Source organism: Sabethes cyaneus, chromosome 3 (genome assembly GCF_943734655.1).
Source record: "Sabethes cyaneus chromosome 3, idSabCyanKW18_F2, whole genome shotgun sequence".
Lineage (NCBI taxonomy): Eukaryota > Metazoa > Arthropoda > Insecta > Diptera > Culicidae > Sabethes > Sabethes cyaneus.
In genome coordinates this window covers 149,084,936-149,099,724 of record NC_071355.1, presented here as the reverse complement: position 1 = coordinate 149,099,724, position 14,789 = coordinate 149,084,936, and the positions used below count along the sequence as shown (strand labels likewise).

The 14,789-nt window shown below is 35.7% G+C and overlaps 1 protein-coding gene across 1 annotated transcript; it reads left to right on the top strand.

Moving 5' to 3' along the window:
• The first annotated feature begins 225 nt into the window (after positions 1 to 225).
• Positions 226 to 12,879, top strand: LOC128740254 (glutamine-rich protein 2-like). Its single transcript, XM_053835788.1, has 2 exons — positions 226 to 863; positions 12,006 to 12,879. Exons 1-2 carry the CDS (start codon positions 226 to 228, stop codon positions 12,877 to 12,879), a joined length of 1,512 nt encoding a protein of 503 aa, XP_053691763.1.
• The last annotated feature ends 1,910 nt before the right edge of the window (positions 12,880 to 14,789 follow it).

The window sequence follows — 14,789 nt, the reverse complement described above, 5'->3', positions numbered from 1 at the left end:
ACATTTAAGACTGTCACATTTATAACTATGGTAGCGTATAAAGTCGGACTTAATAAATCAGGTAATATAAATTATCCTTTCGAAGCCGTTGGAAAGTTACGCCATACAAGATTGGATTATTCCTAGTCTCGAGTCTAAGCCCCACCATTATTTCCGAAGCCCGTCTGGTTTTCAATTCGCAGTAGGCCGTCAACCTATTAAAGTAACAATCATTTGTCAGCCGCTATGTCATCCAAGCGTATAAGTTTATTGAAATTAATTGATCTGGCCATTGGCTTCCCCGTTCCCGGCTCCGTTAGTTTTAATTTGTTGCATAAAGTTTTATACTTGCTAGCCCTCCGGGATGGTTTTGTGTCTGCCGAATTGGATGAAATTGAGCTAACCGCTGGGAGTGGTATCGTTGACTTAGTATCCAAAGGACAAAATATAACACCGGAAAACATTAGCCAGACACGGTTGACGGTACAGCGTATCCTAAATGGAGCCAGCGACGAGCACACGCTCAAGATTACAGGGTCAAGGATTATCCTTGCCAACAACGTAAGGGAAAAACCATCGGCAGCAGGCAACGACGCCAAACAAATGGAGTCGCGCATCAGTGCAATGTCCTCTGTTGTTTCCGAGCTAGAAGAAAAACTACAGGAAATGTCACATCAAAAGCTTGGCGATGAATGTGCCAAGACATTGGAACAGCTTCAGAAACGGATAGAAATTCTGGAAGGTTTAGTCGAACAGCAGACCTCGAAAGTTACCATTGATGAAGCGCTACAAACGGAAGAGCACTCACCTGAAGTAAAAGCCGTCGACGATCATGGAAATGATGCGCCTGATGATTCTAATGGTTTGAAAAGTATGGAAAACATGTAAGTGAGACAAATTTAAATTGTTTTATATTTCATTTTTTTTGAAATTGAATACATATAGGTAACATAGTTGCGATCTTTGTACTATAATATTTCGTTCGGGTCTCATGGAATAATTGGCTTTATCAGCTAGTCCTCTGCTGCCTTTCCAGAACTTAGTAAATTTTAGCAGCATCTTGTTATTTCTAGCTTGCTGAAATTTTTGGATCTGTGATTACAATTTTCTCCTTAAGCTTTTACGCAGAAACCATTAATTGAAAAAGACATAGTTATCATAATACACTCGAATCTCGTTTTAAATCCACTACTAGTGGGACGTAAAAAAATCGGTCGTAAAATGATAACGCCGTAAAATGAAATTTCGGACGTAAAAAAGTGGACGTGAAACGAAATCAAGTTAAATGAATGGACGTAAAAAGGGATTCTACATAGTCTAATATATTTTTTCTCCGTAAACCGATTATAACTTGTTCACTGGCGATTTATGATTTATTCATTGGCAGTATTGTTTTTTATTCGATTGATGTTTCAACTTTCAACAAGAACGTTGCCTTGATTGTACAACATTATTTAAATTATATCATCAACACGCAAAGTCAATATTTTTATCAATCATTGTGTTCCTTTTCCGCTTTTATCGCCAATATATTGATGCACATATTCATATTCATGCGTCACTTCCAGATTTGGTCACTTCCCGAGCAGGAGCGAAGAGCAAAATAATATAATGAGGTATTTTTAAAAGGATTGTGGTATTTTTAGGGATATATACATATATAGATTGAATTTTTGATACTCGTCGCTTCTGCGACCAAATTAGGAATGTTTATTAAAAACCAAATCCCTAATGGAGAAGGCTCTACTTTTTAATTATTACATCGTAAGCGGGGGAAGCCTGAACGTTCTAAAATTCATTAACCAATCAGATCGCTTTAGTACGATCGGCGAACAGCCAATCAAAACAAACAAAGAAATATTCACCCCAACACCAATGCACCGAACGCATCGACTTGGGTGACATAATAATTTAATGACGTCGTCACTCGCTCGCAGCGCATTCATGCCCGCATGTGGAAATGCTATCGACGCACATTGAGCGCATTGAACGGGCGCCGATCATGCATCGAACAATCGTTCACATTGAAAATACTTATTGCTGTTAATGCAATTTCGGGTATGGGAAAGTTTATGAGTTGGAAGTGTGGGAAAGGAATTTGGGTATATTTTAATTGGAATGTCAACTCGAAATTCGAGACGCGATCAGCACGATCAGCGTCTATCGAATAATGGAATACTTGTGTGACAAAGTTGTTTGTTCACTTGGAGGTTTTATGATTTTAGGGTTTTATGATATGGCCTGAAACTTTGTAGCCCTTTTGAGATAAGTTATGGGTGATTATTAAATTTAATTATTGTTCATACTACATCACCCCCCTTAGAAAAGCACGGAGTGTGTAGAAATTTCGAAGCATGGTTATATTTTAACATTAATTGTTGTCAACATTTGTATGATAAATTGAAAAAATTTCAACATTCAGACTCCCTTACATAACTAATGGATATTACAATGAGTGCTTAGTGATAAACTAACCGAATTTGACAGTCTCCCAAGAGAAGCTTGGAAAACTTCACCCACTCTCGTAGCAATGATTTTTTGACTTTTTCTTATGTTTTTTTTTTTTTTTTTTTTTTTTTGAGAGTTGGGCTCGGTGGAGCACTGCTTACTTGCAAAAATTAATCGTTAATTATTAATAAAATGTATTCGTGATAAATGATAAAATTTTGAATGTTGTTATATATTATGGTAAAATATCATATGTTAATATTTTGTGTCAAAAGATAAAAGGAATATAATCTTATATTTTTATGATTCTGTTCTTGTGTATTATTAAACTGTGGTTTGAATTAATGTCTTTGATTTCGCAATTTGGGTTTGAAATACTTGTAATTTTAAATGGTCCTATATAAAATGGTTCTAGCTTTCGTCTATTTTCGTTTGTGATATAAACCAAGTCATTTACTTTAATATCTATTGGGTTCGCTGTATTCATTGAAGCTTCAACTCTTTGTTGTTTATGTTTATTTAAATTTTGTGACGCAACCTCATTTGATTTTTGAAGTCTATATTTTAGCTCTTTACTGTATAAATCAAAGTTGTATATTGGGTCTATTGCACTAGGGTAGTTTTCTTGTGGCAAATTGGCTTTAACTCCAAATACTAGTTCATATGGCGTATAGCCATGATCAGTATGAGGTGTTGTATTATAGGTAAAAGCATAATATTGAAGCCATTCGTCCCAGTCTGTTTGGTGATCGTTGATGAAAGCTCGCAGATACTCATTCAAGCACCTGTGATTTCTTTCCAACGAGCCAATCGTCTGTGGATGATAAGCTGTTGAGAATGTTTGCTTAACTTGTAAGTATTTGCAAATCTGGTCAAGTACTTCATTTTTATATTCAGTTCCTTGATCGGATTTTAACTCTAAGAATTTTCCGTAAATTAAAATAAATTTTTCTACCAAGGCTTTTGCGATTACATTAGATTCTTTGGTAGTAATTGGTATTAGTACTATATATTTGGTAAGTTCACACTGTATGGTTACAGCGTATCTATTATGGTTATTAGTTCTCGTCAGTGGACCTACGGTGTCAATTGAAATGACTTCGAACGGTTTTGATGGTGTTTTTGTAACTATCATTTGTTCTTTTGTATGTTTAAATACTTTGTTAACTTTGCAAGGTTCACAAGCTTTTACAAATTGAGCTATTGAACTTTTCATATTTTTCCATACGTAATTTTCTCTTAGTTTCAAGTATAATCTGTGTTGTCCTACATGTCCTCCTGTAGGTAATACATGATAGTTATGTAAAATTTGTTTAATTTTACCTGGTTCACTAATGAATTTAGGTAAATTGTATATTATTATTTGTAAATATTTTAATTTTTCATTTGCTTTCTGCTTTACTATATTTATGGGTACCCAGTGTAGTAGCATATCTTGACTACATAGCGCAATTTTGTTAATTTTCATAATTTTCATTTGTCTTTCTAATTCTAAAAGTACAATTTCAAGAAATTGACTTTCACTTTCGTGTATTGCGAACTGACTAATCAGTTGCTTAACCTTTGTATACTGTGCGCTTTTAAAAATTGTAATTATGAAGTAGTGGTTCTCTAATTCTACTTTAAATTTAATCAGTTGTTTCGTCTCTGTCGGGTTATTAGTCGTATAGATAGCTAGATGATCAGTCTTGCTATCGTCTGTTTGCTGTTTTTGTAGCGGTCTTTTTCCAAGGTTAGTTTCATTAGTCTTATTTCTTGTCATAGATCTAGTGTTAACTACGAATGCGTTCATTGACTTAAGTTCATCAGACGTAACTTGGGCTCTAGATAGAGCATCCGCTGCTACGTTTGACTTTCCTGCTATATATTCAACTACAAAGTCGAATTCTTCCAAATCCAATCTCATTCTGGTTAATTTCGAAGATGGATTTCTCATATTGAACAAAAATACTAATGGTCTGTGATCTGTCCGAACTATGAATTTTTTTCCGTACAAATAAGGCTTAAAGTAGTTTATCGCCCAATGAATTGCAGTCAACTCTTTTAATATTGTTGATTTATTACGTTCGCCTTGAGTAAAACTTTTGCTGGCGTATGCTATTGGTAAATCGTTACCATTTATAACTTGTGACAATATTGCACCTGAACCGACATCTGATGCGTCAGTTGTTAAAATAAATGTTTCGTTAAAATCTGGGTATTGCAATATTTTGGGTGACATTAAATAATTCTTCAGTAGTTCAAACGCTTTTTGACATTTCTCTGTCCATAAAAATTGTTGTTTTTTCTTTAACAATTGGTTCAATGGGTATGCAATTGTTGCAAAATTAGGTACGAACTTTCGATAGTAATTACAAAATGCGACGAATCGTCTTACTTCGTCTGCATTTTTTGGTAATGGATAATTTCTGATTGTCTCATATTTTGTTTTATCTGGCAATATACCCTTATCTGTTATTAAATGACCAAGGTACGTTACTTCCGTATTAAAGAAAGTGCATTTTTCCAAGTTTAATTTTAAATTGTATTTTCTCAATCGTTCAAAGGTTTTTGCTAAATTAGACAAATGATGCTGTACTGAGCATCCTATTACAATTATATCATCAATATACACAAAAGCATTTTCCGGTGTTAAACCTGCCAATGCGATTGTCATCATTCTTTGGAAACTGTTTGGGCTTATATTTAAACCAAACGGTAATCTTGTAAATTGATAGTGTCCAGACTGTGTTGAAAATGCTGTACACTTCCTAGAATTATTGTCCAAAGGTATCTGATGAAAACCAGACATCAGATCCAATGTGCTAAAGTATTTTGCTCTGCCGAGTTGATCTAATATCATATCTATCCTCGGGAGCGGGAACTTGTCCGCTAAAATTTTTTTGTTTAATTGTCTAAAATCGACAACCAAGCGCCATTTCTTTGAGCCACTTGTTGATTTCTTTGGAACGAGCAAAATTGGATTATTGAATGGAGAAACAGATGGTTCTATTATCCCATCTTTCAACATCTTAGAAATTTGGCTTTCAATTTCACCATGTTGTGAATATATTGATTTGTAATTTGGTACATAGACAGGCACACTATCAGTAGTGTTAATGGTCTGTGTATAAAAATTATTAACCGTAAGCGGTTCATCTTCCAAACAAAGAATATCTGCGTAATTCAATATTAATTCTTCAAGGTCATTCTTTACATAATGTGGTATATTTGTCATGTTAATTTTGCTTAATATGTTTGTATTTCTAGTTTTATTCTTTCGTGTAGTTAGGTTCAGTATCATAAAATTTTGTAAAGGCTCCATTGTCGGTTTCAATTCATTTGTTCGAACTGATACAGGTTGTGTGGTTGTGTTGATAATTTTCACATAAGGGTTGTTTTTCGATATAATAGTGTTTCCAAGGAAAACTCCCGGTTTGATCTCCTGTGAAAACAGTACCATATCTTCTGAAATATTCAGTTGATGAATTTTTCTAATTACTTCGCTTCTTTGCGGAATTAAGAAATTTTCATCCACCGAATCTTGTATGGGTAATACTATTGGTTGATTATTTGCTGTGAGATTCAGGGTCCAGCAGTCATAGTCGATGGTACATTTAAAGGAAGTGAAAAAGTCTCTTCCCAAAATGCCATCAGTCTGAATGGGGAACTCTGAATCGACAAGATGAAATATGTGTTTAATTGTGTTTCCGTTTTCAAATATTAGATTTGTTTCTGTTGTTGCTAAAGTTTCTATTTCACCAGTTGTAATACCGGTTAATCTAATTTTGGTTTTTGCATCTATTTGTTGGTTCAATACGATTGCGTTAAGTTTAAATATCGAAATATCTGCACCCGAGTCAATCAACAAAGTGCATTTCCTCTGTGCCATGAGCACGTTGATCTTGATGAAATTTGTCATGGTTACATCCATTGTTAACACCCGTTTCCTAAAAAATTTTGTTGGAGTCTGTGATTATCTGTAAGGAGTTCTGATGTAATTGGTTGTGAGTGTATTATGTTTCCTGTAGGTTGAATAATGCCAGTATTAAAGGGAATTTGCTGTTGTTGCTGTACATTACTCAGCATAATTCTGTTACCTGGGGCATTATTTGGTATGAACGGTCTGTTAGGATTATTTTGTCTGTAAAAATTTCTATATGGTCTTACAAATTCAGGTCGATTACCTGTATATGGTTGATTATAATTATTAAATCGGTTTCTGTAATTGTTAAAATTTGAGTACCGAGGATTAAAGTTTTGATTTCTAGGTCCATCATTCATATTTCTATAGTTTTCACGATTATTGTTCATTCTCCAGTTTCTATTCCTGTTCTGGTCATAATTATAATTACTATTGTTAGTATTATTATTATTATTATTATTGTTATTATTATTATTATTATTATGATTATTCTGAGAATTGAAGTTTCTACGAGCTAACATTATGTTTGCTGTATTGTTGCTCTCAGGTGCATTTTGTTGCACTTTGTTAACAGCTTCTTTTATATTACCAAAATTTCCTGATTTCAAAATTAGTTTCAGTTCATTATTGTTTACATTCTTTATTAAGGATTTTACTCCTTCGTCTGTGGTCATAGACTTAGCAACGTCAATCGGGACCATCTGCGATACATAAGCATTTTGCAATGCATCGCACAAACTCTCGATCTCATCGCAAAACTTATTTAAGTCGCCCTTTTGCTTTGTGGCGTTTAACTTGGAAATGATATTTGCCGGGGTGGTGCCATCCTTACATTTGGATTTTACCTCTCTGACAATATCGTCGATTTCATTAATTGTTTCAGGTAAAGCACTCCTAGCTTTACCCGAAAGTCGTGTTTTGATAAATTTAATAGCCAATTCCTTATGGCTGTTTGGTGTCAACTCTTTAAGGAGCTCTACTGAATCAACAAAGGCGTTGAGTCCAGCAGGCTCGCCGTTGTACGGTTGCACTATTGAACATGCTTGACGCACGTCAAAATTTGCTTCCGCTGTAGTAGTCATTACGAACAACGATTTTTTGGAAATTCGTTTTGAATTTAAAGTAGTTTTAATATTGTTATTGATTTTGTGTAATTTTTTAATTTTTGTATGAATTATAAATTCAATCTCTGATATCCATTTTTTTCCTTTGCTTAAATCTGATTCTTGATCAGATGAAATTGCGTCACCGTTTGTATCGTGATAATTTAAAATTGAGCTATATGCTTTTCGTGCTTCACTTAATTTTCTACTTAGTAGATTTTCAGATACTTTTGTGTTAATTGCCTTTTTAATATATGAATGAATTGTTTTTAGCGCTGCTAGTTGCTTTTGCGCTTCATTCATTTACTATTTTGTTTCTTATTTGATATTTCAAATTAATAATTCTTTATAGTATATGTAAAAAAATTTGTTATGTATATATATAAGGAAAAATTATTATATAAAAATATAAAAAAATATTTAAAACATATAATAACATATAATAATAAAATTTTGTCTCACGTGCCGCACTGGATGTGCGGTTCCTTTTCCGTTGCAATCACGCTTTGCCCCCGCGTGATTGCGCAGTTGCTGCTTGTGCCACACCGGTGGCTTTCGTTTATCCCGTTGTAGTTGTGCTTGTGCCACGCCGGTGGCTTTCGTCAATTTTGTTTTACTCGTTCTTCCCGCTGCCGTTCATTTGGCGCGACTATTAGATCTCCGTTGATGACGATTTTGTAGATTATTATTTATTGATTACACTTGCTCTAGCGAGGCAACTGACATTCTTGCCTTTTTCATTGCCTTTCGTCTAATTTTGTTAACATGTAGCCAGTATATAGTGATGGCTAATTGTGTCAATGTTATTGCCAAAATTAATAACAGGACCCAATCCATGTTATTTGGTGAGTTCGATACTGTTTCTAAATCATTCACGATGTTCACCTGGGGGTCTCCATTATTAAAATTTTGCTTGGAGGTATTTCCACCCATCTTATTCACTGTAGTCTTTTATTTTATGGACATTACAATACAATCTTTATTCTGTTTACCGTCTCCCATGCGTTATGCTGGTGTTTTATATCATCCGAGCATACGGTGTGAACTTTTTCTATATTAATAAAACGTACGTATAGTTCTCCTTTATGGAAGAACGTAATTGGTACACGTCTTGTGCACTTTTCTTCGCCATATGTAAATTTTTCAGGGATAATTTGTTTGTCTCTTTTTAAGGCGTCGTCCCAAGCTTGGAAATAAGCGAGGTCGTCCTCAAAATTTTCCCCTGTAGTGCTCATTCTGCATGAGTCCTTTAATCCACTATTTCCTACGACTAGTCCAAATAATCGTCAATCTTCTTTGTTCATGCATTCTTCGGCTACACTCACTTTTTAAACCTAGCAAGACACTAGTAGCAGTATACGGGATATTTACCGGATTTCTCTTGTTTTCTTCGGTGGTCTGCTCTTAACTTTTAATGTTGCGATACACTGTTTTCTTATTGCTTGCATTTTGCGAACCGTACTCTGGTGGACGTATAACGACTGGTTTCATTAACTGTCATGTCATTGCTTTGTTCAAGTTGTAGTAGGATGTCCTTAATTTCTCTTCTTCACACTACTTCGTGGCACTTCACTTGTCATTGCTTTGTTCAAGTTGTAGGAGGATGTCCTTAATTTCTCTTCTTCACACTACTTCGTGGCACTTCACGTCAACGTAAACACCTTGCCCAGTCGCAAACAACCAAAATTTGACGATTTTTTTCTCAATTTTTAGAAGGTTGTTTCCGAAGTCGAACACACGAATAAAAGCGAAGCACAAGTTTACCGTGCGACCGAATGAAAGTCACTTTTCTCACGCGTCGCCATGAGGTATTTTTAAAAGGATTGTGGTATTTTTAGGGATATATACATATATAGATTGAATTTTTGATACTCGTCGCTTCTGCGACCAAATTAGGAATGTTTATTAAAAACCAAATCCCTAATGGAGAAGGCTCTACTTTTTAATTATTACATCGTAAGCGGGGGAAGCCTGAACGTTCTAAAATTCATTAACCAATCAGATCGCTTTAGTACGATCGGCGAACAGCCAATCAAAACAAACAAAGAAATATTCACCCCAACACCAATGCACCGAACGCATCGACTTGGGTGACATAATAATTTAATGACGTCGTCACTCGCTCGCAGCGCATTCATGCCCGCATGTGGAAATGCTATCGACGCACATTGAGCGCATTGAACGGGCGCCGATCATGCATCGAACAATCGTTCACATTGAAAATACTTATTGCTGTTAATGCAATTTCGGGTATGGGAAAGTTTATGAGTTGGAAGTGTGGGAAAGGAATTTGGGTATATTTTAATTGGAATGTCAACTCGAAATTCGAGACGCGATCAGCACGATCAGCGTCTATCGAATAATGGAATACTTGTGTGACAAAGTTGTTTGTTCACTTGGAGGTTTTATGATTTTAGGGTTTTATGATATGGCCTGAAACTTTGTAGCCCTTTTGAGATAAGTTATGGGTGATTATTAAATTTAATTATTGTTCATACTACAATAAAAACAGTATCAAACTGTGTTATAATGGTATATTTTGTTATTGAATAGATATTGAGAATATTGAGATACATAGATAACACATTTTGTTATTGAGTAGATATTTAAAACAGTGGTTGTAAGACGAGTTTAATAACTGATTTTGTTATCATATCTTATTTTGGCCTTAAAATGACATTCGATATATTTCATAAATTTTATTTAATCGATTAAAGAGATTTTAGACTATAATTATTTTATAAAATAATTTTTTTAATATCTCATATACTACTGCATTTGTTATTCAAAACCTTAATAATACTAAAATATGTTGTTCTAAACTCTGAATACAGTCATGTTATTGCTTTGTTATTCAAATAACACAAGTAATTACTCTTTTGGCCTTAAAGGAGTAAAATTTTGATATTATTTTTTGTTATTTTACCAACTATGTCAGCCAAAACAAGACCAAATTTTGATATGAGTTATTCGATTTCCAATAACACATTTTGATATTATTTTGCTCTTCGCTCCTGCTCGGGTTACTTTGTGACACATAGGCTCAAAACAATGGCCTTGCCATCAACCTTGAATATTCGAATAATCGAAATCAGCCAAGCAGCCCAGTATTTAAATGAAACAAATTATGTTTTGATAGACTACGCATCCAAATGGATTTACACAAGTTACAAGGAGGAGATGTTTTGTTGTCTTCTATTAATATAAAACAAGCAACGTTTATTCATGACAAAGAGTTCAGTTTACGCCTTGCAATCTTTATTAAGGGGACATGGCCGACTAAAATTTAAATAATCGCTTTTTTAGTTCAGTTTTCCTTTCTCTAGGCTTTTCCTCTTACTTTAACGTATTTATCGGTATTATAGGGCACGGGAGAGTATTTTCGGCCCACTTAGCGATTGCATAAATTATTCTGCGCAGACCTTGTTGTAAGACGTTAGGCCAATTAAGTAAGTAAGTAAGTAAGCAGCTGCAGCTTCATCTGTACGGAAATCCCCTTTTTCTTCATGTTTTCCTCAGACTTGACCTCCTTGAGATGCTTCCGTAGTGCCTGCTTCATAATAGCCTAGTATTTTTCGATGGACCTTAGTTCCGGTGTGTTGGAGGCGTGCATGTCCGTGGGTACGAAAGTGACTCCGTTGGTTTTGTACCACTCCAATAGATCCTTTGAATGTTGGCACGAAGATAGGTCCAGCCAGAAGACCGTAGGCTCTCGTGTTGCTTTGACAGAGAAGACATATGCTTCTGTCAACACTCCTTGAGGTGGATCTGCCCGTTTACAGTCCCGGTAATCACGAACGGCGGACTCCGTTTGCCACATGATGCATTTCTTGGCCAAATCATGTATTTCTTGGTAAACTATATAATTTTCTGCATCCTTACTTCCTCCGGTACATCAAACTTGTACTGGGCGGTGAAATACAGTAGTCCTGGAAGCTGCCGGAAGTCTGCCTTGACGTAGGTCTCATCATTCATGATGAGAGAATTGAGGATATTCCAGGTGCTTGCGCAAAATAAATTCGTGACGTTGCTTTTCGGGTGACCCATTTTTTCCAATTTTTGAAAAACTGATCGTGATGAAAATAGAGTGTAAACAATACACTCTAAACTACTTTTATACAAGTTTTCAATAAAAAATACCCAATGGGTAATTTTCTACAGCGTTTCTTCCGTGGTGCAATTTGATGTGGGACCCTTTATACCTGGCCCTGCGGGCGTTGTTTCTATTTAGCGTTTTTCGACCAATTTCCAATAGCTAAACTATAGAATTAAAATCTAAAAATAGCGATGAGTTTTAAAAAATTTTAGTCGGCCATGTCCTCTTGTAGTTGATATAATTGAATTTCATTTTTAGTCCTAAAAAGAATACTAGCTGGTACAAAAATAACTCACTGAAGTCACTTTCACGCGGTTATTTTTACGTGAATTTAGGAATTCAAGCGATTTTCCCAATTGACGCGATTTATTTTTACCGCGTTTTGATTTACGCGGAACGTATCTTTCGCGTAAAAAGCGACTTGAGTGTACTTTCAATAATAAACATTCTTAACGTTTTACATTTATTTTCACAGATCAGTACAACCAAGTACAGACAACTTTTCGGATGAAATGTCAAAAATAATGGAATATCTACGAGATATCCAGCAGAAACACGTGCAGCTCGAAGAGGACTTTCAGAATTTTAAAAATCGTCATTCGCGGATAGATCTGCAACGGACGCCTCAAGCAGATGTCGACTTCAACAACGCTTCCTTAGAGCCAATTATAAAACGTCTTCAATCCGTCGAGCAAGTGACCACCTCTCGCTTTTCGAAAATGGAAAATTTAATTAATCGTCTCTTCCAAGAGAAGGCGAACGACATTGACATTGAATCTCGCGTGCGACAGTCTGTGCAAATAGCAACGAAGAGCTCTAGTTTGCTTACTGCCACAGAATGTATTGAAAAAGAAATGATTGAGCAAACTAATCAATTCCTGCAAAATCAGCTATCACAGCTGTCGGAATTGTTACAAGATTCCCAGAATGAAATTGCCGCTCTTCGCAACGCTTTAGACACAAAAGTGAACATAGACTCTTTGCTTCCGGTCACGACGGCTATCAATGATGAATTGCGACAATTAACGCTCGAGATGAAATCTCTGCCGCGGGGAATTCGAGCTGAAACAGAAAATAACAGCGCTGCCGGAACCAAGGTTAATACGATTCAGAATGTCTGCTGCATATCCTGCGACCGACCGGCGCAAATGGTTAGATGCACTGAGGTACTTCCGATGCCTCCGCAAGCTCCGGGTGTGAGCCGTGCCGTGAAACCAACTCTTCGTTACCGTCTGGAAGAAATTCGACGTGGGTTTAAACAGCAACCAGGAAACTCTGTTCGTAATTTAGAGCGGTTCGAAGATATATACCGGCAACTTGCGAATGCAAAACATGGCTCTACCAAGTGAGCCATGTATATGTATATTTCAAATTTATGATTAGTGATATAATTTGGCAATAATTTCGTTATTTTAAAAGGCACCCCAGTAAAGCCACAAATTTTAGCGACTATCTTATATTTTCCTAGTATATTTGCACAAATTGTGTTAGCTTACTTTAGCAAGAGCAAGCTTTATTTTTGTCTCTAGTCAAACACGGAATGCAACTACGGACAGTCGGTCTACCCTGACAACAACATTATCATCGGCGTCTAAGTGCAAAATGCAAAAACATGTTCCTAAAATTCATAAGCGGAATCAGTTGAAATGAAATACTTTGTGCTGGTTACGGTTTTGTCATCATTAGTTAATTGGTTTTGAAAAGCTTACAAAAAGCTAAAGAAATAGTTATGTATAAACATTGCTTTATTGACATTATTTTTATCCCCAAACATTTGCTACAAATAATCGACTCTTCCGGGTAGGGGCAGGCGTGGTAGTTGTGGTAGTCGTTGTCACCGGTTTTCTATCTCTCACTGAATCAACCCTGTCTGCCCTATTCCAGTAGTTCCAGTAGCCCGGTACCATGTTTTGCATGTAATCCTGCCTAGATGATTGAGAAAATTAGTTTTTTTTTCGTTAGTGAAGTAAATTGCAATTCCTCGCGCGAGGTTCTATTAGCGATTGCGGTGCTCATTGCTGAATATTTATTACTTGCGAACTAGCTTGAAATAAGATTCACGGATACTAAACTTGACAATTTTCATACATTTGCAACTAGAACTTTTAATCTATTCCAAAAATTTCAGTCAGTGAATGACATTAGAGTTGTAGTAAACTTTTCCTTATTGGCACAGAATTATTTGCGAGCTGTTGTGCAGTTTAACGTATGTATGGAACGGGAGAGTATTTTCAGCCCATTCAGCGGTAGCCTGAACAATATTCAGGAATTACGTTAAAACTATATCTACTCGAGACATAATATTTTTTTTTTTTTTTTTTTGAAACGATGGTTCTACAATTAATGAAGGGACGGTAGGGGAAAGAAACCTTCCAGCATTGGACAAAAGGTTGAAGTCAAAATGACTACTTGTCAAGCATAGCTACCAATACCCCCCCCCCCCCCCTTTCCTTTCCGCTCTTCCCCCTCCTCCTTCACCAAAAAATTTTCCATTTCTTTCCCCTACCGTCCCTTCATCAATTGTAGAACCATCGTTTCAAAAAAAAAAATAATAATAATAATATATGTATGACCTCATTCCAAGGTCAAGACTAAAAACTAAAAACTAAAACTAAAAAACTAAAAAGATTAGTCCATAATTTTTATACCAATTGATAGAATAACATTTTCTGAATATCGGAGTGCATTTTGGTCTTAATGAAACGCTACTGAATTTGAGTTATAGTCGCGAGAAATGATGAAGTTGCTGCGGCTATTTCAGACCCATTTTCTAAAGTGCACTCGAAATATTCTACACATAGCTAATAGTAAATTTCCATATAAATTTCCATATGGTTATCATGAGCCGCATATAAACACAAACCTCCCTGAAATACCCAGAAATTATACGCGTATGAATAGTATGTGTAATCTATACCTATAAAGAAGGATTTCTGTCTGTCTGTCTGTCTGTCTGTCTGTCTGTCTGTCTGTCTGTCTGTCTGTCTGTCCGTATGTTCCTTATAGAATCGAAAACTACTGAACCAATCGGCATGAAAATATGCATGTAGAGGTTTTTTGGGGCCAGGAAAGGTTTTAGTGATGGTTAGAAACCCCTCCCCCCACTAAGAGGGGGGGCTCCCATACAAATGAAACACAAATTTCTGCATAACTCGACAACTAATCAAGCAAATAGAACAAAATTTGACATGTGGGTGTTTTCGGTGACAAGAATTTATTCTATGGTAAATTGAGACCCCTCCCCTCTTTATATGGGGAA